Below are 27,392 nucleotides of genomic sequence, written 5' to 3'. Positions count from 1 at the left end.
TGTAAGACTAAGATTCAAGGTGTTAACACAAAGTACCTCTAAAAGGGAATTTAATTCTGCATTTTTAATGCACATTTCACAGTCCAGTTAGCAAAATGGTCATGCCTTTCAGTAGGGATGCAGATGGGAAGAAGGGAAGCGGGCACTACTCTATCAGATGTGGAGTATGCTGTAAGAGAGGAGATTAATAAATATAACATATGATCAAACTAAGAATGAAAGACTTCAAAGCTTCTAAATTATCTTACACTTTTAGTTTAAAAGCTTTCTTTAACAGTAGCTCTCAGTTCCTTTTCTAACAAGATGGAAGAATCTGTGTTACTTTTGGGACAGTGCTGTAACACAAGATTTGTATATATTTTTTTATTTATTTAACACATAATTTGTATTTATTTTCAAAATTATTTGAAGTCTGAAAACCTAAACCAATTAACTATAGGAATTAATAATCTAGGCACTTATTTTGTTGATGTGGCTGTAAAGAAAAAAGACTAAAAAGAATAGACCATCTTTTAGTCCACTGAACAATGTTATCCCAATTACACTAACCTTGAGACAGCATGGGGATATATTATTCAGATCTAATTGGTGCTTCACTTCATGTTTATAACAGCAGTTAGATTCCTGATCATTCCATACTGAAATGAGCAATTTACCATTTGAAGTTAATCCCTATTAGGATAAATTTAGTGTGGTTTGTAAGTTCATATAAAATATGCCCTTTATGGTTGTCTGTGTAATGGGCAGAACAATAATTATTTTAGAAGCTTTTGCCACTGTGCTAAAACTGTTCAGAAGGATGTTTATACCTCTTATGACCCAGAGGAAATTGAGCTTTTTTTCAGCCTCCTAAGAAAGCCAGGGGTGATTTCGCCTGTGTCAGCAGAGTTGGTCTTCTGTTTACGTGTGCTAAAAGGTTTGCCAGCTGGTAGTCCAAAACATAAACCAGGTACCTAAACCAGGGCACAAGGCGGGACTGTGAATGACTTCAGTGCGTCATGGTGCTCAGGAATCTAAAGTATTTGGATCACTTTGGGTGCTGTACCTGTAGCCATAGGGGGAACAAGCAGTAGACATACTCGAAGTATTTTTCTTGGCTTCTCTTTCATTACCGTAGAATGAATAGAATTCTGCAAGTAATTTTAAGATAACTTCCAGAGAGAAGGGAAAGCTGCTCTTGTCTGACTGGGAATGTTTTCAGATTAACTTATCCATGGACAGCTTCGATGTCTTGTTCAGAGAAAATAGAGATTCTTTAAACTGTTTTCAGGGTTTTCTTAAATTCCTTTCAGATTGCAAAGGTGCATACACCCAAAAATATTAAATAGGGTGCAGGCTTGCTGTTTTATTTGTAACTCACTTGGGGTGTGGTTGACTTTCAGTTTCACAAAGCATAAATAATTTGCATTTGTAAACATTTCCATCTAATAAGTACCTCTTTGGCTTCCATTCAGAAGAGAACCATGAGTTAAACATGACTAAAACTGAAGATATGAAACCAGGGAAATGTATTCTTCATATAAATATTTCCTATATTTGTTTAATTGTTTGTTTGTTGGTTTTTTTTAAAGAAGACAACCACAGTGTTTCTTTTAGCTTGAAGCACACCTTTTCAGTTGTCCTGTACTGTTCTGTTTTTCTTGTGTTTACTGGGAGGTTTGTAAATTCTAGTTTTTATTTAAGAAATAACTGCTGACACAATCGTCCCTGCCATCCGAGTATTAATATATTTGCGTGGTGATCTAAGTCATTCTTATGATCAAAGTGCTATCTGTTCTGTTAAAAAAACCCAAACCTTTTAAGCCTTTATCAGCAGAGCCTTGTAAAGCTGCCTTACAGTCAGTGGCAAAAATTGACAATGTATTTTACTGTGCAGGGAATGGCTGGCATTCTTCTACAAGAAGTTTAACATACAAACCTCCCAAAGGAAATACTGGACTATAATAATACAAAACAAAATCTAGTTTTGCTTTGAGAAGTTCATGAAGCTTTTTTTGTAATTTTAATGTAAACTTTGTCTTCATTCCAACATTTTCTTTCTAATTAGACTTGCTGAGGATTTTCCATCAAGGCTTTTTCACTGAAATATGCAGTTTCTTCAAAGTCAACATTTTCCACTGGAAATAGTTGGGATTTGCCTACAACTGTTCAGGCTTTGCATCTGATGAATCCAAGTACAAATTTTAGGTCAGTTGACGTCTGAATGTCCTCATGTGAGAGTACCAAGATAAAAGTTTTCTGGGGCCCAAACCAGGACACTGAGCTACAGTTGGGCTGTTGCTGTATCCCAGGCACTTGCAGGACCTTTTGACCCTGTCCCGGTAGAGACTAGTCTTCCCAAATGCACCAATGTTTTTCTGGTTTTGCTTGTGTCCTGTGAGACTCCTGTCCTCCCTATTTATGAAATATTCATACCTGCACATGGTAACATAAACTACTATACCTGTTCAGGAAGTGTAATTTCCCATGATTTATAACTGAGATTTTCAGATAACTGAGATTTTTCAGATTTTTCCCATGATTTATAACATCAACAGTGTTTGAGGTTTGCTAGTAGGACTGTTTACAGGAGTTGTGCTCTTATATTAAGAGATTTTACTATGCAAACTAGTTTAACTATTAATATGGTGAATTGGAATGCATTATCCTTCGTATGTCAAATGAAAAGTTACCTATATAAATCCTCATTTGCAAAATGAGATGTCATTAATTTGTAAATCTGCAAGAGCCTGCTTGATTTTGGATGGTATACTGTGAAATATTAGCTCTGAGAAATATTTATTCCCCCCTAAATTGTATATGCAGATTACTTCAACAATAAACAAGGACCACAACATGATGGCTTGATAACATCCGTTGATGGGTATCCCGTATATATTCCGAGCATACCAGCCATGAAGTTGGGGGAGAGGAAACAGTGCTGGGGAAACTCTTGTTGGCAAGAACATGGGGTCCTTCTGCCCAGTGTTTCCCGCCTTTAGACTATTTGCCACTTTGGGAAGCCCTCCATCACACGTTTTGGCAACGTTTTTAGAGGAAAACCAGATTTTATTCTTAACTCTTTTGAAATTTAGACCTTGACTTCCTATTTCCATTTCTGCTTGCACCCATAATTCAAAGGAGTTTTTTATGGAAAACTTCTTTTTCGGTGGGGAATGCTGAGGGAATATGTTGCTGTCTTTATTTTTGGAATGTTCATGTTACTGGAATGGAGTAACTAAAACAAAAATGTAATAGCAAGATAGTTCTAGAAATGGCAAAAAAAAAGCCTTGATTTTTCACATTTGACAGGCAGAGGAAATCAGAAAGCAGTTACAGCACGCTTTTCATACGGTAGGAGCTGACAGCATATGTATAACAATATACAATGTATCATAAGTATAGATATAAAACGATATAAAGGAGATGAACAAATATGGCATTGATATATTTAAGTAACAGCTGTCACGGTACACTGTGACAGGGCCTGTTTCATGTGGTAACTCAGCTGATGCCCAACAGACAGCTCGTCCGTCTACTTAGATGTATGGATATGAGAATGCTTGGTAGCAGCCAACATATAATAAACTAAGACATAAATATAGAATCATATCATAGAATCATAGAATGATTTGGGTTGGAAGGGACCTCAAAGATCATCTAGTTCCAACCCCTCTGCCATGGCTGGGACATCTCCCACTAGTTCAGGTTTCTCAAGGCTCCATCCAGCCTGGCCTTGAACACTTCCCAGGATGGAGCATCCACAGCCTCCCTGGGCAACCTGTTCCAGTGCCTCACCACCCTCAGGGTAAAGAACTTCTTTCTTATTTCTTTAGTCTAAACATCCGCTCTCCCACCTCCCAGCCATTACCGCTTGTCCTGTCACTTCAGGCCTTTGTAAAAAGTTCCTCCCCAGGCTTCTTGTAGGCCTCCTTCAGGTACTGGAAGGCTGCTATAAGGTCTCCCCAGAGCCTTCTCTTTCCCAGGCTGAACACGCCTAACTCTCTCAGCCTGTCCTCGCAGGAGAGGTATTCCAACCCTCTGACCATCTTGGTAGCCCTCCTCTGGACTCATTCCAACAGCTCCATGTCTTTCTTGTGTTGGGGATTCCAGAGCTGGACGCACTATTCCAGGTGGGGTTTCACAGGGGCAGAGCAGAGGGGCAGAATCACCTTCCCCAACCTACTGGTCACACATCTTTTGATGCATCCCAGGATGGGGTTGGCTTTCTGGGCTGCAAGCGCTCACTATTGGCTCACGCTGATCTTATCGTCCACCAACACACCCAAATCCTTCTCCCCAGAACTGCTCTCAATCCACTCGTTGCCCAGAATAAACAGAAGTGAAGCCAGACATGTTGGCAGCAGAAAATAAAAGATTTGAAAAGTAAATCAAAGAAATTCTTTGCTTATATATACAGACTTTCTCACATGAAGAAACCAACTCTAACCCACGTACGAATGTTGAGTTGCATACACGTAACTGTATGTGCATAAAAGTTGACAACTTTGCTAAAGCTGGTAATTTAGAATGAGAAAAAAACACTATGGAAAAAAATTACATTCCATTCAAGTAGCAATTCTATTTAGCTAGTAAAAGTGGAGAAACTGCACAATATGAAGCAAATAGTCCCTTTTTTAGTTGTCACTGTTTTACACTGCTTTTTCCTTCATTGGTGTTTTTCCTTTACATTTGCCAGACTATATTCTATTTGAACTCTCTGTTCACTTATTCAGCAGTCTCCTTTGCTAGTTACTTCATGAATCTGCAATAGTAGTCTGCTATGGTCTTGTAATAATTTTTCTCTTTCTGCATATTCCTTGGTTTATAGTCAGTAGCAAGACTCTCATCCTGTGATTATATAACATGTAAATCTTTGCCACAAATATTTTAGAAAATTGTAAGCTCTTGTACCTGCTATTTCACTGGATTTTAAAAAAGCATATTATTACTTAAGAGGCAAGATTTATTCTGTTGTATCACATCTATTTTAATATGTTAAAATTCTTTAGTTACAACTTTATTAGGTACTCATAGAAGATTTGCTTATATATGTGGTGAAGACAATAGTCACTGAAGCTTTTGAATTCTCCAGAATGATACCTATATATGGTGTAACTGATATATAGAGTACAACTTCTGTTGTTCAATATGGGAAAAGTCAAAAGCAGACAAAAGTAATTACCTTAAAAACTGGTTCAATATTTTTAGTTAGGTGTCCATGTAGTATGAGCACTCTGTAGCTGAATTTAAGACCTCCTTATTGTAAATGAGTGTATGATATCACTTTCTGAAGGAATTAATTATGTCCAAATTCTTTTAACCTCATGGAGCAGTAGATGTTTTTCTTCCCTTTCTAAGACTTTACTTATTATGCTTTTGTTAGATAAAGGCTGGGTGATTTCTAAAGGACACTTTTTCAGAACGGGCAGCTGCAGTCTTGGCTTTTCTTTAGTTATACTTACACTTGATTTCTTGGGGGGAAAGGGATGTCTTCAGGTGGTTTTCAACCAAGAAAAGATACATACTACTGCTGTAGACAATGTCAGGGTGCTGCTGCTTCAGAAAAGGAATTGATAAAGGATTGCCAAGATATTGGAAGAATGCTACTGTCTTGGCATTTTCCACTCTGAAAACCATCTATTTGTGCTCTTGGAAGTTACTTAAACAGGGCTTAAAGCTTCAAGAACACTTCAGCTACATGAATCACATTGCGAGTGTAAAAGAGACTTTGTTCAGATTCTTCACTATTGATTTAAAATCAGAGCTTGTTCTGCCTTTATCCACAACTGAGGAAAAGCATAGGGATGTCATCTGGAAGAATATTAACACCTTTACCAGATGACATGGATGGACAGCACATTTCTGTGAACACTGAAAATAGTTCAACTCTGGAAGCATCTCCAGGGGCTGCAAACAATGAGCCGGAGGAAGTGGGAGTCTGAGGATGCAGAAAGTTCACTTTTCTGATGGCTGTTGCCGTCTGGCTACCAGCTGCAGGTAAACCCATCAGTTCAGACTGGTGAATTTGAAATGAAGAAACTGCATTTTCAGGCAAGGAAATCAGCCTTTTTTGAAAGGAAGTTCATATAATCATGAATAAAGTCCACCACATAAAAGAGGAAGAAGTAACATATACTGAATATTGATCCAACTGAGATGTTGCCATGCTAAGAACATTAATATATGGTAGATATTAAGATCACAAAACCACACATGCATGGTATGTGTTTTAAATAATCACCATGGCCCAACTGCATCGAAGTCAGGTTGGAAGAGACAAGAATTTAATTTCCAGTTGTAAAAGCCTGAAGTAGAGGGCCACTCTGTTTAAGTACAAATGGGACAGTTGCCAGTGTAGAATGTTTTTTCTCTTTTGTACATATGTGATGGCTGTCTTATCACACAACGTATCATTTCTGGGGTCTTCGTAGAGAATATATGGGAAAATCCAGTATATGCAGGATGGAAAGAAGTAAATTAACCCCGATTTTTTTCCCCATGAATTAATACACCCATTGGTTTTCTGATTGCAAACAGAAGATTATGCTTAATTTAAAGGACCTTGTTTCATTTTTCTTACCATGACTGTCAAAGGCTTTTTGACTTTTGTCAATTGAATAATGTAAATAATTTTCAGTACCAAAAGTAAAATGTGTTAATTTCTTTGGAACTCAACTGATTTCTTTAACATTGTGTCCTATATGATTTTAACTTGGGAATTTTGTTCAGAACAGGAAATCTGAGATCTCAGTAGGAAAGTGATTAGGTTATTGCACCATCAGAAGCAATAATATTAGTTTTCTGTCTCATAAGGGGTTATTGTAGCTTGTGTACTCACTCTCTGGTTCTACTACCAAAAAAAATAAAGAAATCAGATCACTGTTATCCCAGCCATCCTCTGGTCACTCCAGCTGCATTACCAGGTTTCTCCTGCCTATAGTTTTATTGCTTGCTTCTGCTCCTAGGTTATGCTTCATGCATTAACCAAACTGGAGAATTCAGCTGATGTAGTTGTTCGTATCTATTAGCTGAGTTGTGGGTTCTCACCGCCTCTCTTATGATCTCAGCCCTTATTTCGCATCAGGATTAGGGTTGCACATACTCCCTTAGCAAGCAGTGTTGGTGTTTAAGACACTGCCCTTGTCTGATGGCTGTTTCACCACCCATTTGCTGGAGAGTAGAATTAGAGAGGTGGAAGTCGTCAGTACATCAGCATAAAGCCTAGCTTATGTACTCAAGATAATAGGTTTAAAGATTGATTCTCCTGTACAAGAAGGGTTATTCTCTATACATACACACCTGCCTTACCTAAATTCTTAAGTCTCTTTTCCCCTGTTAAATTTTGTGTTCTTTACCAGTTGCTCTTAAGTCGTAGAATCATAGAATGCGTTGGGCTGGAAGGGACCTTTAAAGGTCATCTAGTCCAACCCCCCTGCAGTGAGCAGGGACATCTTTAACTAGATCAGGTTGCTCTGAGGCCCATCAAGCCTGACCTTGAATGTGTCCAGGGACAGAGACTCCATCACCTCTCTGGGCAACTTGAGTTGTAAATGTATAGCTTAATTCTGAACACCTTATATTTTTTATTCTCCAAACTGTTGTCAAGTCAACTTGCTTTTCTGTGCCTAGAGCCTGTATGCCTGGATGCCACCACCTTTATGCTATAGCTTTCTGCTGGTTTTATTCTCTTGCCTTCTAAATCATGTTTGGCTCTTATGCTTCTACTTCCATTTTGATGCTCTCATGGTCTTTCCTCCAGTGGGTTCAATCTCCTCCCAGCTCGTTCAACTTTACTTCTTTGATATCTGTCACTGAATGGCTTCACTCACTTGATTTTAACTTTAGGGCAAGATAGTCATAAGTCAGTCTTTCCAGTCTTGAATAATTTTCTCCATCAACATTTTTAGTTCTTTTTTTTTTGTATTTCTTCTGTAACCCTATCAGAAAGGAAAACGCGATATGGCCAGAGCTCTCTGGAGGACAAGCTCTGCCAGGTGAGTTCAGGGGCACGTTGCTGTGGTTGCTGATGAAGTTACTTCTCTTTGCCAGCCTCAGTGGAAGTTACTGTCACCATAGCAAAGCCAAAGAGGTGGAAAAATGTCTCTGTCTCACCAGATAGAGTTCAAGTTGGACTGCCAGAGAAGGTGGCCGGTGCTAATGGGCTGTGGGCTGGGACAGCAAAGTCACGGCCCATTTTGTTCACTGCTGCCAGGGCAATAATCTAATCCATAGGCAAAGTAACTAGCATCTGGGCTGGCAGCGTCACAGGCTGCTGCAGCTGTTGCCTTTCGTAAGGGTTGGTTTGAGACTCTACAAATTTTATATCAATATTCTTAACTATTAAATATTTAATTTTCTAATTTATTTTTCCAAGTATGGTAACAAATGAGGCTGCTTTTGTTTCTTTGTCCATTCTGTCTTGCTTCTTTATTTAACTTAGTGTCTTCTGAAATGTTTTTCTAGACTAGTAAATGCAAAATATTTCTGAAAAGTAAAACTTGAATTGAGATATTTTTTCTTTTAAATAATGAGAATTAAAAAACATAAGGAGCTGTGTTCATGAGTCAGGGGCTACTTGGGGCATTTTTACTCTTAGAAATCTCAGAATAGAAACAGAAGCAAAAAATAATACAAAATTTTTCACTGTTTCAGAAGAGCAAAAATGTAGTCAGTGTAGTTAAATGATACACATTTTTCAAAATAGAAAACTGTTTTGATTAATAACATTCTCAATTTAAATAAACATTTAACCTTTCGAACAGTTTAAGGAACTTTGAATGTTTCCAATGCCAGTTTTTCTTTGTGTAAGTTGATAGTGTAAAATTTCATTTTATAAACTGTGAAATGATCAGTGATAGCTTTAATATGAAAAATACAGCACTAGTTATTAGACATTTCAGAGGTCTGGTGAAAGTATTCATTTCCAGCTAGATCATGTCTAAGAATTTAGCTGAACATCAATATTTATGTTTAGGTAGTGCAGGAGTTTGAATCATACCTTCTTTTAAGTTCTAAATATGGACGGTGTTTACATTAGTGAATCATAAGCATAGAACTTAGAGCTGAAATAATTTTTTTTTTTTCCAGAGGTCCTTAAGTATACATGACCCAAATCTTGGATCATACGTGCATAGTTCCAAGGAGTTGTGTATTTGAAAACAAAAACAAAGCATTAAAAAAGCCCCCTCATCTGCACTTCTTGCAGTTTTTTGTGATAGGTGAAAATTAGTATCATGAAAGTGAATAAGTTGATCACTTCTTATGTACAAAAAGAGAACATTATTATGTTTACATTGCCTTTTGCATTTATTGCACAATTATTCTTGGTGAATCTTGTTCGTCATAGGATCCAAGTTTTATTTCATGGCACTTGTAATTTGCTTGCTTTTAAAAAAGTCCCAACCTTTTCTATAAAAGTCCAGTTTTGATACATAGTTTTTTGGACTAAGGATACATTATATTAATTGCACTGTACAAAGAAGCTGCTGAAGAAATGTCCCTTTTACTCTGTGAATATGATAATTTCTTCGTGTGTTCAAAACACCTGGAAGTTCTCTTGAGGACGGGCTCTAGTCGCTTCTATTTCAATACGTTAAGTGAAATCAAAATGGCTTTATAAATTTTGTTCACAGATTAATTATTGCCCAGTGTCTATGGTGCTGACTGTTTAAGAGCAGCTACAGTGGACAGAGAGTAGTGTGTTAAAAGAATCAGTGATGGAAGAGAGGGAGGAAAGAAATCTCAGCATGCTCAGCAGACAGCGTAAACAAATTTGTGATGACAGGCGTTGTTCTGGAAGCTTGACTGAGAAAAACCACATAATTTCTGGCTTTCATACTCTTACCTAAACTATGCATCTTTGCACTGAGATAAAGTAGTACTAGAGCTTGGGGAGAAGATCTTGTATTGAAAATTGTAGTATATTGTGGTTTAATATGTTTTTTTGGGAGGAGGGAGGAGTTGATAAATTCCAGTTGTTGTGAGTGAAGGAAAACATCATAAATACCAGACCTTGGCTGGCATTGGTTGGTAACACTTGGGCTGCATCGTTGTTTTGCGCATGGTGTCCCCAAGCTTGATCTGGCAGTCGGAGCGGGGGAGAGTCTTATTAGCACTGGTGGCCTAATTCAGCGCAGTAGTGCACAGAATCTGTTTTGCAAGTTTCATTGCTGAGGGTAGGTTCTTCTGAACGTTTTCTAAGTTGCTGCTTTTGCTCTGGAAGTGGTGCGTTAGATTATTTTCATCTGTTTTCTCTCTCTGCCCGATTGTTTTTAAACTGCAATATAGAACCTCGTTAAATTGAACCAGTCCATGAATGTGCCCTAGCTTTATATGGGAAAATGTAATTGCAGAAGACTGGTCTTAGAAGTCTTAACTGTAAGTAGCCTGAAGTAAAAGCAAACACTGCTTTTGTTTTAGTATATATTTGATATTTCACATACATCTTCAGAGGACTGCATGTGATTGCATGGCTTTTACATATGTAATGCTTCATAATACACCTTTCCAGGGGGAATCATAATTGCTAGCCTGAGGTTTTTAGCTCAAATCTAAAGTAAAACTAAACTTTGGTGCAAGGGAGCTGGTGATTTCTGATGGTAAATAGCGCAAATTCATAACTGTGTCTTGGGAGGAAAACCAGAAATAGAGTGTGTTGAAATGTTTTTGTCAAATTGTACAGTATGCATTGAAATTAGTAAAACAACAGCAAATTCTTCTGAAGCAGGCATGATCTTTCTTTGTTTATTTTGTTGAAGACCTAACTTAAGTTTTAAACTTCAGAATTTCAAGATCACCTTTGCCTTCTGCTTTTGACATGGTAGCTTGCAACACTGCCTGGAAATTGTTTTCTGTTGTAAACAGTTTCTTCCATTCAGGAAAAAAATCCTGGAATAGCATGATGGAAGGGTCATGCGTTTTTAAAACGTGCATTTTCTTTGAGAACATACACATTCTGGTGATTTCTGGTGGTTTGTGTCAAATATTATCTATCTTTTATTAAGTAGCAAGTAAACTGACATCAGAGAAATGTAGCCATTTTCTGTTCTTTCTTAAGGAGTTTCTTCTTAATTATTATTTTAATTGTTATAATAGATTCATTATTACAGTCATTGCTATGATACGTTCTGCTTTATCCTAAACGATGATGCGTTCTACTTTATCCTGAACATCTCAACATTTTCCACAAATTTTATTTTATTTGTCAGGAAGGTTATCAATTTGAAAATTACTTCTGCTGTTCAGACATCGACTTTTAGAATATTGACCCTTTGGGAAAAAGTATCAGGTCAAAATATAAAATAAGTGTTTAGAAGCAACTGCTTGAAAGCAGGAGCAGCTAAAAGCTTTAGGTAGAATTAGATATATGATTGTTGCTGTTATTTCTGTTATACTGCATAGTTTTCACTACAAAACTAAAAACAGTACTTAATCATTTTTCACCAGTTTTAAAAGGTATTACAAATAATGAAGTCTTTTAAAAATAGCAAATAACTTCAAGAGTTCTGTATCTAGAAGCAGCTGTGAACTTTAGTTTATAGCTGACAAGTTTAGAACCTTAGGAGAATGAACTTTCTAACTTCCTTTGAGTTGCAACGATTTTTAATTTCCACAAGTTCAGAAATTATTTTGTTGTTAAGATTGAACCTTTTTTCAGGCTTTATTAGACTTTTCTTTAAAAAAATCTATTGCTAAAGCTATGCATAAACTGGAAAAGCAACAGTGAAATAAAAGAGGCAAGACATGCAACAGGTGGTTGATAAGCGCCTGCCTAAACCAAATTGTTTCAGCATTATGTTACTCAATCTTAATCATGAATTCCACAGTAAATTAAAAATTCCTAAGGTAATTTGGAGCTCATTTGAAGGAGAGCTAGTATGAAAGGGATCCAGTAACCAGGTAAGCTTCTAGAGCTCCTCTGAAGGAAATTGTTGGGCAACAGCTTAACGTCATGCATCTCATGCTTGAACAGAAGTACTGGAAGATGCTTATTTTGCTTATTTGTTTCACAGGACTACTTACTGCATCGAAGAAGCTTTGTATCTAGAACAAGTAGAATGACATTCTTACCTTTGGAGACATAGTTTTTCTATTGTTCATGATTTTAGTAATTTCAAGCTAATGTGCAAAGCACTTGGTATTTTTATGTGTATTAACGCGCTGTCCTCTACCCACAATTTACTATGTGCATACATTCTGTATATGAAAACACATACTTTATGGAGTTGTTTTATCAGTTTGACGTGTTAAAATTGTGTACAAAAATTATATTCAGTCTACATGGGTCATGCTTTGCTCTGCTTTGTCTTTCTTAAACTTTTCTGATGCCAAATAATAAATTGACTACTAACGTTTCTAGGCTTTGCTCTCTGTACATGATACTGTTGCCCAGAAGAATTATGATCCTGTCTTGCCCCCGATGCCTGATGATATTGATGAGGAAGAAGATTCAGTTAAAATAATCAGGCTCGTCAAAAACAGGGAACCCTTGGTAAGTAACCCTGTCTTTTGGTTTGGGGGGTTGTGTTTGTGGGAAATGGGGATGGGTGACTTTAACCTGAAATGTGGACATATGGACATTATGAGTGTTTATTCACAGCATTCAGTAATACAATTGTGGCTTCCATTCGCCATCATTATTAGTAAAACATATGAAATGAATAATAAGGATTTGTACATTTGTGGTATTTGAGCATTTTATATGTGGGCCAGTGTGAGCCTTTAGATCAATAATACAATAATCTTTTATCTTGAATTCAAATCATGAACTTGTTTTAAAATGAGGGAGGGAGAATGAATCCCCAAAGAAATCTTGACCTTTGTTGTGAACTGTGCCTGTTAGCATTCATGTAAAAAAATGTGACCTTTTGATACACTCAAAAGAAAGCATAAAAACATATTTTAAAATACTTGAAATCTGGGCAAATTTAAGATGTCTGTTGTTGTACTTTGGATTATGAATACTAGAAAGTTAATATCTTCATGGGGATATCTGGAAAAATGAAAGGACTAAACCATGGTTGTATTACAAGAATATTAAAATGCTTTACTGATTTGGTTATTTTTATTTGCTGTGGAGTGGGAGTCATCATGTGTAAAATTTAACTATATTCTTTTTCTCCTGCAAACCACTAAGAGCTTTCTTTTATGTTATACTGGATATTTGTTTTAATGGATGACAATCCTGAACAAATATCTGCAAAGTTACTTGGAAGAAGCTGTGATTTTATACTTCAGATGACAGTGGGAGAGCAATGTTTGTATTAGATGTACAGGGGTAGCTTGTCCCACAGTAGATATCTTACTATCACTCTTGTTCTTCATGGATTTCTGGCATCAGTAAACAAGAAATAAGTTTTGGTGTGTATTGACTATAGGTGCCTGTGGGCATAATTAAAAGTTTGACCATATGGAAAGTTTTTACTTTGTTTTAATATATTACACCTTTTTTTTTCCCAAAAAATACTTAAATCACAGCTTTAAGTTGTCTTTTTTTATCAAATAGATTCTCTGAGGAAGAAGACAAGCTGACTTTAAGATTTAATATCAGAAAGAGTTTTAATTCTGAAGGGTGTGGAGAAATTTGAACATATATCACAGAATCACAGAATGTTAGGGATTGGAAGGGATCTCAAAGAGATCATCTAGTCCAGCTCCACTGTGAAAGCAGGATCACCTACAGTAAGTCACACAGGAACATGTCCAGGGGGGTTTTGAATGTCTTTAGGAAAGGAGACCCCACAACCTCTCTGGGCAGCCTGTGCCAGGGCTCTGTCACCCTCACAGTGAAAAAGCTTTCCCTTATGTTTACGTAGAACCTCCTATGTTCCAGCTTATACCCCTTGCTCCTTGTCCTGTCATTGGACGTCGCTGAAAAGAGCCTGACTCCGTCCTTCTGACACTCCCCTTTGACGTATTTATAAACATTACTGAGGTCACCCCTCAGCCTCCTCTTCTCCAAGCTAAAGAGACCCAGCTCCTTCAGCCTTTCCTCATAAGGGAGATGTTCCACTCCCTTCATCATCTGTGTGGCTCTGAACTGGACTCTCTCAAGCAGTTCACTGTCCCTCCTGAGCTGAGGGGCCCAGACCTGGATGCAATATTCCAGATGTGGCCTCAACAGGACAGAGTAGAGTATGAAATGTGTATATAGTATGAGCAGCTTATTTTTAGTTTTAATGCAAACATCCTTGGTTTTTTCTTGAATTGCTCAGAAAAATCTTAATCATAGAATTATAGAATGGTTAAGGTTGGAAGGGACCTTGAAGATCATCTAGTTCCAACCTCCCTGCTTTGGGGATTGGAACATAAACTATTTACATAGATTCATGTTTCAGACTAAGCCTTTTGTGAGTTAAATAGTGTAAATTAATAGTATCTCAAAATGGATCGGATGAATAACAACTACGGAAACAAAACTGATTTTCTGAAAACTTACATGAGATAGATGTATTACATATTAGCTTTTGAAATTTTAAGCTCTCTTTAAGGGACAAATAGAGTTGCCAAAGCTGAAGGTTAGTCCACTTCTGCCTGTTTGTTCTGGTGGGATACTAAGGTCTTCCAGATACTTGTGTATGTGTCATGATTTAACCCCGGCACCTCAGCCGCTCGCTTACCTTCCCCAGTCAGATGGGGAGAGAATCAGAAGGACGACAGTGAGGAAAACTTGTGTGTCGACACAGAGACAGTTCATTAGGTGAAGCAAAAGCCATGTATGCAAACAAAGCAAAACACAGAATTCATTCACTGCTTCCCAGGGGCAGGCAGGTGTTCAGCATCTCCAGGAAAGCAGGAATCTATCACCATTGCTTGGGAAAACAAATGCTGTTACTCCAAGTGTTGCTGCCTGCCTTCTCCTTCCTCAGCTTTATATGCTGGGCTTGACATCATGTGGTGTTGGGGGTCAGTTCGGGGTCAGCTGTCCTGGCTGCCACCCCTCCCAACTACTTGTGCACCCCCAGCCTACTCGCTGGTGGGGTGAGAAGCAAAAGGGGTCTTGACTCTGGGTAAGCACTGCTCAGCAATAACGAAAACCCTGTGTTACCAATACTGTTTCATCACAAATCTAAAACATGGCCCCATATGAGCTACCATGAAGAAAATTAGCTCTATCCCAGCCAAAACCAGTATAATCTCTTCAAAGGTGCATCCACACTTAGCACAACTCTTGCGCTAAAGAGGTAGCAGAGGTTTTTTCAAGAACTTTCTTTAGCTAGATGGCAGCCATGAAAAATATAAAAATTGTGGCAGAACTCAATTCTTCGGGTTAAGACTGCTTAGTTTGTTTAAGGAGAAAACAGTCTTGTAATGGAATCTGTGATAGACCTAGGAAGAGGCAAAGGTGGGACCTAATTGCAGCCCACAACTAGTTAAGAGTGGGAAGTTGACAAGGACAGTAGAGTCAAACTCTTCTCAGCAGTGGAAGATGCTAAAACACAGGGTAATGGTTGCAGCCCTGAGAGGTTTAGACTGAGAATTAATAGGAGTATTTAATTAGATGGGCAGTCCAGCATTGGAGCAGACTAACGAAATGTGGAATCTCCAACGTACACCATAAGGCAATGGCTGACCTGATCTGACCTTGACAGTAGTCCTTTAAAACGTTCCTAGGATTGTACCTTATCTGTGTGGAAAAGGAATATTTGTGGTCTTTCCAGCCTATCTTGAGGTTTTACTTCTGTTAAAGAAGAGATGATAGTGAATTCTGTTTTGCATGTTACTTGCTCTGCAGGAAGACTTTGAAGAGTAGTAGAGTGCCCCTGCTCTTCCATAGCCCACCTTCAATCTATTTTAGTGTTATTAATGTTAATATCAAACATTAATTTATTTGTGGCAGATTTATAGTGACTTACTATGGAACCATCACCACCATACATAACAAACTTAGTATTTGTGTCTTTGTCTTCTCTAGATTTTTATTTTTCCCCTCAGGTAGGAGTGAGAAGAAACACGGATAGTAATTCCCATAAGGTCTTTAAACAATATGGCACAACCATATGTATAAAGACAGGTGTATACTAGGTATATTAGATTTATCGCTTTTGTGCTTCCTGAAGTTATTTTACTAAAGAAAGGATATGCTATGATCTATGTTTACTAAACTGTTTAAAATTTCACTTTCTATTTGTTTCCATGTCTTTTTAGTAGCTTTTCCTTCAGAGACTGTTCTGGAGTCTTGAATATTCTTAGTACATTTCAAAGAGTTGCTACTTGTTCAGTTTATCTATTCACTGTTCTGCAGTCAAAAAGTCTGACTTGCACATGCGTCATTTTATCAGGATTCTTGCTACTGACCTTGAGGTTGGAGGTACTGCACAATGTTTTTTGTCTGGGATGGAGATCGTCTGGTTTCTTAACCAGTTCTCTGAACTTTCTGTTCACCTCAGATACATTCTCATTCTCTGTTTGTACATAAACGGTAGAGATTGGTTTTCTGCAAAGCAGTAAGCTTTATATTCTTGAAATGGGTATCTCCTTTGGATGACTTTCAACCCTGGTGTCTGTGAAGCAAATTACTCAATCTTCTTAACTTCTTTGGAATATATCTAGTGACCATTTTTATATAAAACTGCACTACATGTCCTCTTGTACTTGTTCGTGCTTTTCTCTGAGTGAAGCAGCTCAGTGCTGTGCCGGGCGGGTGTTAATCACATCTGAATGAAGCCTGAGTTCCCAGGAGCAACCACCTCAAAAGAGAGGGAAACATGTGGGTTGTGGGAGGGCCTTTTGTTTGCCAGTTTCATCAGTTCAGAAGTCCATGCTGAACTTTCCTCCAGTTTTTTCGAAGAGATGATTTAAACTTTTTCTTAATCCTTCTGATTTTTTTTTCCTAAATGCTCTATTTACAAATGCCATTCTAGCAGTTTCGCACTCAAGCGAAGTGAAATTGTGTTTGGAGGTTGTATCTGAACAGAGTAATTTAGAACATTTCTGAGCCTTATGTAGTAAGGTTAATTTCACATAGATTTAGCCATTCAAAAACTAATCTCTATCCTGTGTCTATAGTCAAGAGAAAAATAGGCAGCTCCAGAGAATGGACGACGCTGTGTATGTAAGATGCCTGCCTTAATGAAAGGGGGGTTCATTCTCCAGAGCTGCCTGTTTCTTTTGATTAACTATGGGAGGAGCCTAGACACCTAGCTTGAGCTAGATACCCGCTTTCTGTAGCTGAACTCCAGTGATACGAGTTGTGGTGATCTAAAAGAATCATTCACATGTTCTGCCTGGGCAGATTCTACAGTTCTTGCTCACCTCTAAGTCGCCATAGCTTGGTTCTTTTTAGTGAATGAACCCAACTATTTTATAGGTGGGATTAATCTGGGTGTAGGGGCAGCTTTAGTGTGCATAGTCTACTTGTAAATAACTCTTTTCTATAAGGTAGGTAGCTGAAATTTGTATACACATTTTCAATAGAGAATGAATTAAAATAAGGCTTATTGTTCTTACTTGCACTCAACATCCACATGTACTTTTGTCTAACAGAAATGTATGCAAGAAAATATTACTGACATTTCAGATAGTAATTTATTTTACAGGCTAGTCTTTCTTTTGAAAATAAGGGCTTATAAAGGTTATATTCTGGAACCAGCAGGTAAATGGATGAACTAATAAAGGTCACATCTGTGAAATCCGGAGTGTTGTTCATCAGTCAGTGTTATTATGCTAAAAATGAAAAAACAAACGAGCAAAAAACCCCCAAACTCAAAAACAAACACCAACCCCCCAAACCAGTGCCAGAGCCTTGCTGAAGGGATTTGTATTATTTAGTGCTTTTGCATGATATACCTTTAAACATTTTCTCAGTCTGATCGCCATATGGCTCCCAAACTCCTTATTTTTCCTTTTAAAAGTATTTTAAACTGAGCTATGCTATTACATCTGTATATGTCTCATTTAGGGTAACTTACACTTTTGGCTAGCAACACTGAAAATATTTTCCAGCTCTCAAGGTCCAGTCTAACCTCCTTCCATTTTTAAAGCTCTAAATGAGGAGCTGCACTGCACATGTAACTGAAGGCACTGGAGCTGAACATCTCATAAGGAGAGATTCTTGCCAGATTATATATACCTCGTAGTTTAAGCAGAGCTGGCAGCTGTACAAGAGAAGCTGCTTTTTCAGAAAATCAACTGTTTGGTTTTTCAAAAAAGAAATCCAGTTGTGTTTGGTGATTTCTTTTTAAGTGTTCTAAACTGAGAGGGAAGGGGATTTAAGGAACCCCCTTTTTTCTTTGTGTGTACTATAGGCACAGCAAGAATACATAAACTCAAATAATGCTTTTCATGAGCCCGTCATTCACTTTGAGTTTGCAATAGAGGAGTTATTGACAGTGAGGTAGCTTGGGTTAAATAATTTCCCTGTAAATTCAAACCTGAATTTGTGCTTAGTTTGAAAATTCCAATTTACTTGTTATCTTTACTGGGCCATCTTTCAAATTGGCTAGTCTGTGCTAGGAAAATTCATTTTGGGCCAGTAGTGATAATCGTATAGAGCACGAAGTGACCGTTCCACTTGGACAAGAGCCTATTTGTTACTTCCAGACACCGTCTGGGTCAATACTATGGTTTTCAATTGCACACAAGGTTTTTTCCTAGAGTCTGTCTAAAACCAAGGTGAAGTACATGTTTTCAGACATTAGCACTGAGCCGGGGCAGCTGGGTGATCGCAGTTGAAGGCTGTCAGTCATTGCTTACTTTTTGTATTTCGTAGCATTTAATAGCGTTGACTTCCAGGTGAAAGACTTTCTATTCAAGGCTTCTTCTCTGATTAATTAGGAAAGCCTCTGTTTTATATGTACGATATAGTGGAAATATCCTGTATTTATATTTGGCTCGAGCATCCTACTGCTGCTTTTTTTCTTTTCGCTGGATATGTTCAGAACAAAGATGCTTCATACTTTCAAACAGATATAATTTTCCAGGTATTAATAATAAACTTCAAATTAATAGCTGTTGCTGCAAGGTCAGAACTTAATATAGGCCAGAGGGCTTAATGCTTTGTTTAATATATTCCTAATGATTTGCAATTCTTTTTGCACAGAAGTCTAATCATAAGTTTTTAAAATGAGATTAACTGCAGCTAAATATTTATCTTCTGGAAACTCTTAGACTCATTTGAAACTAATGCAAACAAATGCTTACTGATAGAATTACATTAAAAAACATAAAAGAATAAGGCTGGAAAATTGCAGAATTACTTTGCTTATGGATAGAATTTCCTCCTAATAAGTTTAAGATGTAAAATAAGATGCTCAAACACAGCACATTAATTTTGCGATGAAGTGCTGGCTACTGTTAAAGTTTCAGCCAAAGAGAATATTGTGTGGTGACTGTTACAGTTTTTCTCTGTTTGCAGTAAATGCAACCTGCCTACAAAAATAAAAAATTTTTGTCTTCTTGTGTTGTATTTCCATCCTAGAGGTAGAAGGAAATGGAAACAAATTTTTTACAGTCGGTTAAGTGTGTAACTGTAGGAAAATGTCACCCCTGTTTACAGCTAGCTATAAAATCGGTTTAATTATTCAAGGAACTTTATAAAGGTACTTGTGTGCCTTACTTCAAGCACAATGCTTCTCCAACGGAAGGAAATTCTAACCACTTGTGCGCTGAGGTGAAGTAATATTGTTCATTCACTAGTAAAAAATATGGAAATTTTCAGAAAATATACTTATCTGACAGAGTCCTAAACATCTCTGTTGGTTAACAAAGTCAGAGCTGTCTCAGGTAACTACAGTTCCATGGTAAAGTAATCATGCAGGTAAAAAGCTGTTGGCCAGGAGGTGCTTTTTGCGTGTTGTTTTTTAAAAATACTGAGTCGAGTAACCTTTTAGGAGATGATCATACAGCGTGACTTACGTAGCTAAAATCCCTCTCATTGTTCTGTGGATTCCACCGGCCCAAGCAGGGCCAGCATCCCCCCTCACCCCTTCCCGTCTGCCTTCCCTTCTCGCTTGTCACTTGTGCCTCTTCTCAGCGCACCCTCGTAGTTCTAGTTAAGAAGGTGTTTTTCTCATCTGGACAGCTGTTCACTGGAAATTCAACTCCATGATGTCATTCTACTTAAAGGCCTTTCACTATGTTTGTGTAATGTATGAAAACAGTCGTGACTAACTCAGGAAATGTTCTCCTCCTCCGTGTTTCTGTCCTGTGGGTTTTCTCGATGCACCCTGGCATGCAGGGCCATTTCCCAAATTCGTGTTTTTTGATAACACTGAAGCAGAGTAATGATGATCCGTGGGTGCACAGGCAGTTCTGAGGGTAAAGTGCAGAAGTTATGAGCAAGGATAAACGTTTTGTACCTGTAGTATGTAATGTGGCCTGGTTTTATGTAGGGACAAGTTACCAGTTTTCAGCAGTACAGTTTTACTAGCAGATTCAAGTAAGGTATGGTGCAGTTAACATTGAGTTGAAAAATAAACTTTTTCTATCATTTGTCCTTTTTTTAATGGCAGCGTACATGCAGAATGCATGAGTTCTGAATGGAAAAGAAGTCACATTTTAAGAGTACGGTAATAGAGCAACCTGTGTTTTATATTCTTTTCATGACCAAGTATCATTTTTGGTTTTTCACATACCAATATGGTGTCAACTTTGCATTTTTATTTAGCAGATATTTTCAGTATAGTGAATTAAAGTGATGGTTACCATGATTAACCAAATAACTGATAACTTTTTTTTTTTTTTTAATCCCAAGGGAGCTACTATTAAAAGGGATGAACATACTGGTGCGATTGTGGTGGCGAGGATAATGCGCGGAGGAGCTGCAGATAGAAGTGGTAAGGTGTTGCTGAGTTCTGGAACTCAGAACAAGATGAGTAAAATGGCATATTTTGTAGAAATGAAAGACATGACTATCACAAAGAAAAATATTTGGGGTCTGGACAGTTTTCCAAAGTGATATTTTACTACTGGTGAAAATATACATCCTGATTTTTTTCCCCTATTCAGTTGCAACCAGGTATCTTTGAGTTAGCAGGTGCTTTTTTTTTTTTTTTTAAAGTTATGTTATGGTTTGATTCCAACTGAAAGCATCCACTTAGAAATGATGATGATGATATGCCAAGATTACAATCCGCTGATGAAGAAATTTAGGATAGTTGCATTATTTTACATCAGGACATCCATCTGGAGTTTCACTTGGCAATTCTCAAAATACCAGCATGTACTTGCCTGCCATTCTTTAGTTTGGGATGCTTAAAGTCTGCAAGAACTGAAACAAGAGGTCCTGAATTATAGTATGAAAAGTGCCTCTTTTCAGTGAAGAGAATCTAGGACAGCTGTGTTTCACACTTAGCGTAATGAAGTAAATCTAGATATATATTGTTAAATTAGCACGTACTTTTGACACAAATCAGCACTCACAGCCTAAGTGATCTTTGCAGTACTTGCAGCTGTGTAGCAATAAGAAAGTAGTATGAGTAGAAAAACAATTGGCAGAGACATTTTTCAAACATCTGCATAGAAGTCTGGAAAAATCATAGAGAAATGGTACTAATTTTCAGGAGGAAGGAAGGGAGATGAGTAAACCAACCATCTCAAACTTACCTTTGAGGACACCATATGGTGAACACTGTGTGTTCACCATATATTCCAGCTCGCAAGTTAGAGCTTACAGTGGATGACCGAGGAGAAAAAAAGCTGAATGTTAATGGCATTTTTTGTATAATACATAGTTACAGTTTAACAACTCTTCTTTGTCTTCTGTAGGTCTTATTCACGTTGGTGATGAACTGAGGGAAGTCAATGGGATTCCTGTAGATGATAAAAAACCCGAGGAAATAATACACATTTTGGTAAATACTGAACGTTTTAAAATTAATTGAGGAAATTCAAGAAAAAGTAATTAGACTCGCAATTTTTTGATGTATTTCTTAGAAAAAGTATATTCATTAATAACATGCTAACTCCATGTGAAAATTACTTCATAATACATATGCTTGATAGACTTTGTAAGTGGTATATTAATATTATATTTCATATGGATTTGCAGGATACAGGAGTATATACAAAAAGTCTGCACTCCTCTGAACTACATGATCTCTAAAGCCAGCCTAATTACTGACTTATGGACCACTATCACAAATTAAGTAATTTAGACTTTTTCAGAAATATTTAGTGTTTTTACAGCAAAGAAACCCATGAGGGTCATGACAGCTCTTTATAGTAGTGCCTTAGGCCTTTCTGCACACATGAATACCTTGGTGTCGTGCTGAATTGAGTGGCTGTCTCACAGTTTTGGTTCAATAACCGAGATGATTCCTTTCAAGTGTTAGCCTGCTGATATTCATACTTGCTTTATGGTTTTCTGTTCCCTACAGAAACATATTTTCCTGCAAAAATTAATATTTAAAAATCTCTAGAAACACAATAGCGCTAGAGAAGGTGTGAACAATTTCCCCATTTACCTCCTTGAGGTACAATATAAACATCAAAAGCTAGTTAGAGCTTGTTTCAAAAGTAACAGAATTATTGATTCCAGCCCTACGGCTGGTGAAATAAGCACTTGGCTGCTGCTTGTCAAACAGTGAGCTCTTGGATCGCAGACGTGCCGGCAGAAGTATGTCTCGCTTGGTAGTGGACAAGCCTGTTTCCATTTTGCTTAAATCGTTGGCTGTCTGTTGCACTCGGCTAGTTTTATGAAACTTGTCGGCTGCATGCAATAGTAGCAGAGGCTCCAGCTGATTAGCACTTCCTTCAATAGCAAAATGTCACTGAGGCAGTGGGAATATATTATGGTTAATAAGCAAAATGCAGCCAGACACACTTTAAGTGGGATATAGGGAGAGATGAATGGATGAGGTGGTTGATGATGGCTAACTTGTTTTAAGATTTATAGTGGAGGGCTTTTTTTTCCGTTTAGTACACGTAGTCTATTCAAATATGTTTTTCTTTTCTAGTTTCTTAAAGTTGCCAAAAGAATAAATCCCTCCCCAAAGTTTTATATGATAAATATGGCACAAGCCAGTTTGAATTTTTCTATCAGGTTTTTTTTTGAAAAATGAAATGTTAGTTGGATTTTTCCAGGGATGTCCAAGCTGTGCCAGGAGGCCAGCAGTTGCTTCTAATATACACACATTTTAGCTGTAATGCATTTTAACTGTAGCATTTGCTCCTGCTTTCAGTGCAGAAGTGGGACCGCTGAAACATGCAGGTCCTAGTTTTTAACTGGCCCTCTCTGCCCACGAGTGAAGCAAACAAAACTGAGCTTTTCAAGTGGGTATTTTAATCTTTGCAATGCAAAGCTTGGTACAGTGAAGCTGTCAGGCTCTATGGATAATGCTTGGGAGAGGACAGATTGATTATATTTAAGTATTTAAAATTATATTTAAGTATTTAAAATTAATTTGAATTTCTTTTCCTTTTAAGATCTCTTTGAAATGTGCAGTTTGATTCTCAGTGTGTTTCTTTTCAAATGTTCCCCAGGCTCAATCTCAAGGAGCAATTACATTTAAAATTATTCCTAGTGTGAAGGAGGAAATGCCAGTGAAGGAAGGCAAGGTAGGCAAACTATTTCAGAAGCTATTGCAGTAACTGTTATGCTGAGGATATTTATTGTTTGCTTGGATGACAGAACCAAGAATGTGATTTATGTCTCTGAATTCAGTTCGTCTAATGTGACAATGTGTCATGTACTGCACACTTCAGTACTTACGTGCTGAGTTTACAAGTGGATGTAATATGGTTTTTAAGTCCTAACTCTACAGCCATGAAGTTGGCATGGGTAATACTCTGTCTCCTATGAGGACCTGGGTTGCTTCCAAGTACTCTTTTTCTTCCATTGTACACTGAGTAGAAGACACTCGATAACACCTTGGTTCAAAAATATCTTCCTCTCTGTTCCCCACAGGGGGACATTGTTCACCTGCAAAGTCCTATTTGCCCTGTATCTTAGAGTCTTTACTTTATTGGGACTGCAGTTGCAGAAGCAATGAATTTGATGTTCCTATCTGAACTTCTAAAGTTAGACATCCATAAGGATGTTATACAGCAGTAAACGCTTATTGCTTTACCTTTTTTAGTTCAATGGTTTTGAACAGTAAAAGAAAAAAAAGGAGATACATTCAATATTTTGCTTCTAAAGATGAAACGTGGTTTCTTTCAGATGTTTATCAGAGCCCTGTTTGACTATGATCCTAATGAGGATAAAGCAATTCCTTGTAAAGAAGCTGGACTTGCTTTCAGAAAAGGAGATATCCTTCAGATCATGAGCCAGGATGATGCAACGTGGTGGCAGGCCAAACATGAAGGTGATGCCAATCCCAGAGCAGGCTTGATCCCTTCAAAGCATTTCCAGGAGAGGTGAGCTGCTGAGAAATATTGCTTCATTGTATTTTGTAGTAAGAGAATACACTTATTTGCCCAGTTGTTGAGTTAGCATAGTTGTCACATGTACTGCTCATAGATTACCTGGATATAATAAACCTGCATTTGCAGCAAGACAGCACAACTTGGAAACCTGTTGCTGAAATATTTTGGATTTCCTTATTTGTCTGGCTAGAATTAGTAATGACAAAAACTGATAGGATAACGCTGATCCAACTTGAAAGAAAAAACATATGGAAAATAGCACATCAGTATCTGTATTCAGAGTGATGTACTATGCAGGAATAAGAACTGCAGCAGATTTTGGAGAGCTTACAAAGATTTGAGGCTGAGGATTTAATTATTTTAGATTGTGAATAGATTGCATTGTTTAAAGTTAATTTCTTATAAAATATGGATATTTTGCAGTAGTCTCATGATGTTAAGTGTTTACTAATCCCAAACTTACATTGAAAACTGAGGAGTTTGTATCTTTCTCCTGCCACCTCCCATTTTACAGGAGATTTGCACTAAGAAGACCAGAAGTGCAGATTCAGCCACTGAAAATTTCCAACAGAAAATCATGTAAGTCTTTTACCCTGGAACAGAAATCATACTCCAGATCTCTAACCTTATGAAACAGAAGTTTGTTTCAGCCCTATGGCCACAGGATGCAGTTGTCTTGGGCACAATAGCTTCTTGATGGTATTATATCAGTAGGAAAGTAAGTGTAAGAGCTGAAATTAAAAGCTTTAAAAGTAGCTAACGAATTTTCGCAGCCCTCTAACTTGATTTTTGAAGCACTGAATCCAACTGAGGTTTTGATACATAATATTAAAAAGGTTGAAGAGTGTTCTTTTCCTGCTGGAAGAGTACAAAATTGACTCAATAATTTATGTAATTTGGACTGCATCAATACAGTGAAATTTAAATTGAGAATGAGATAAAAGGTCAGATAGACTCCTTTTCTCACCCCCATGTAGTTGGTGATTTTTTTGTGTCTTATGAAGCAGTGCAAATTTTTAAAAGTAAGTACGTTCAGTTGCCAGGCTTTTGTAGAACCACTTCTCACTGTCTTTTAAACAAATTCATACTGTTTTTTAAACAAATTCATTCTTATTAGTCTCTGCTTTTAAATACAGTAGTTACGCAATGTAAGAAAAATAAGCTCTAAGAAAGCCCATACATCGAAACAAATATTTTCTTTCCAATGGAATTTACATCAACATCTGTTTTAAGTATTATTGCATGTTTTACTTGACCTGTTATTTCTTTCAGTTATACAGACTCATAACAAAGTGAGTACAATGTAAGAAACTATCATGCTTCAGTAGGATCTAAATCTTAAATACAAACATGTTTATGAGTTGAACTAGAAATATTCAGGAAGTAGTCTGAAATTTACAATCATCTTTTATTCTGTAACATTAGAACAAAAAGTATGGACACTATGGCAAATAGTAGATGCTGGCATACTAACTGCACAACTACATATTTTTAACTTTAAAACTTCTCATCAAGGTTTCTAGTGCAATTTCCCTAATTCCTGCGGCTTTTCTTCTCTTAAGTTTGACAGTTACTGTTAGTTTTCTAATAATCTGCATTTTCAGTCTTTCATTCCATTTCACAATTTGATTGTGTGCCCCAATGCTATTATTAACTCCAAAGTCCTTAATTAGCTTTTTAATTACACTAACAGACTGCAAGATTGCACTAATTTACATAGATCTTACAGATAAAGAGAAGCTCCTCCAGCCCATAGTAATTCTGCTGTTTTTCTAAATTCTATGTCAAGTTGCTCTTGCCTAGTTTTGGAAAAGTGTCTGATCTCAGAGTATGGCTATTTCTCTCTGTCCACTGTTCTTGAATCTAGATAATACCCTCAACAAGAGCCTTCAATTAAGGTTGCACTTTGAAGAGGTAAATCAGCTGCTGCAGCAACACTGCGTGATTCCTTTTGTAATGGGCTGAACCTTTTTAGTCACCTTCAAGTGAAAGGTTACAAGATGCATCTCACCCTTCCAAATGGGCAGCCTGAACTTGATTTGGAGTTGCTGAAATTACAACCCAAGGAAGACCCACAGTACCATGTCTACTCTTGTTTTTTCTGCTGTTTCCCCTGACTTTGCCTTAGCTAGCTTAAACGAGGGAGATTTCCTCTCTTCCTCCCCTTCCCTTTAAAACATGAGACAGCCTTAGGGTCAAGCAGTATGCCTCTTATCATTCTCTTTCAGACTTTCTTTAAACAAAGCAGGGTCCACCATCTAGAAGGCCGTATTGCCCCTTGAAGGAGGAAAGACTGCAAAGTAATTAGATCTGTAATTCTCTTCCTCATTTCTTAGGACAATCTGCCAGATTTCCATGGGAAGAGGTGAAGTGTTCTTCTGAGTAGAGGTCTATCCCTTCATTCAAAGACTAAACATGTTTTCAGTGCTGGGAGGGAATTCACATTCTTTATAGAGGGGATGTTTTAAGGAACAGAATTCAGCTATAGAAAAAAACATTTTGACTGGGTTGTTGCTGGAGTTTTTCTCAGAAAAACCTTCCACTTGCTTAGATTTTCAAGAAGATTCCATGTAAACTGGGAAACTCTGTGCCCTTGTGATCTTTCTAAAGTTAGGCAGCTTCTTCATGTTTCCAGGCACAGCAGTGAAGTTGTGGGATGTGGAGGCTGTGTCTGTATTTGTGCACAGCAATCGCCTTGCCAAAACTGGGAGATGCTGGAAAATCATGCATTGCTCAGCTGAACAAGCAGCACACTGCCAGTATCAGAAACATGTAAGGAAGGTGACATAGAGAACAAAAAATTGGAAAGGATATCTGGGTCTGATTTTTTTAGTCCTTTTGTGTACTGTGGGTTATGGCCCCACTGATTATTGTCCTCTGAAGTTTTATTTAACAAGTTTCCACATGAGGAGGTGAGAAATTGATAACGTTTAATTTTGTCTGATTCTTTTTTTAATCCTGTACTCCAGACCTTCAGCTTGACACAGGGTTCTCCGATATTTGGAAGGGTAATTTTGTGGGGAAATTGATGTTCTAGAGATCTTCCTGACCTAGCTGCATATTGAGAGGTTGCTTGCTGTTGCAGTTGATGCTGTCCAATCGTA

The 27,392-nt window shown here is 37.5% G+C and overlaps 1 protein-coding gene across 1 annotated transcript in view; it reads left to right on the top strand.

The window, feature by feature from the left end:
* Positions 1–27,392, top strand: part of MPP7 (membrane protein, palmitoylated 7 (MAGUK p55 subfamily member 7)) — a gene marked incomplete at its 5' end in the record, with an annotated part of 66,214 nt that overhangs the window by 10,248 nt on the left and 28,574 nt on the right. The window contains 6 exons of the mRNA XM_009865267.1: positions 12,341–12,472; positions 20,675–20,756; positions 21,688–21,773; positions 23,404–23,478; positions 24,083–24,279; positions 24,803–24,867. Coding sequence (XP_009863569.1) covers positions 12,341–12,472; positions 20,675–20,756; positions 21,688–21,773; positions 23,404–23,478; positions 24,083–24,279; positions 24,803–24,867 — 637 coding nt within the window. The remainder of the gene's footprint in view (positions 1–12,340; positions 12,473–20,674; positions 20,757–21,687; positions 21,774–23,403; positions 23,479–24,082; positions 24,280–24,802; positions 24,868–27,392) is intronic.

Source organism: Apaloderma vittatum, unplaced genomic scaffold (assembly GCF_000703405.1).
Source record: "Apaloderma vittatum isolate BGI_N311 unplaced genomic scaffold, ASM70340v1 scaffold4642, whole genome shotgun sequence".
In the NCBI taxonomy this organism is placed as follows: Eukaryota; Metazoa; Chordata; class Aves; order Trogoniformes; family Trogonidae; genus Apaloderma; species Apaloderma vittatum.
Note: the sequence above shows the minus strand (reverse complement) of the source record. Positions and strands in the feature narration are given on the sequence as shown.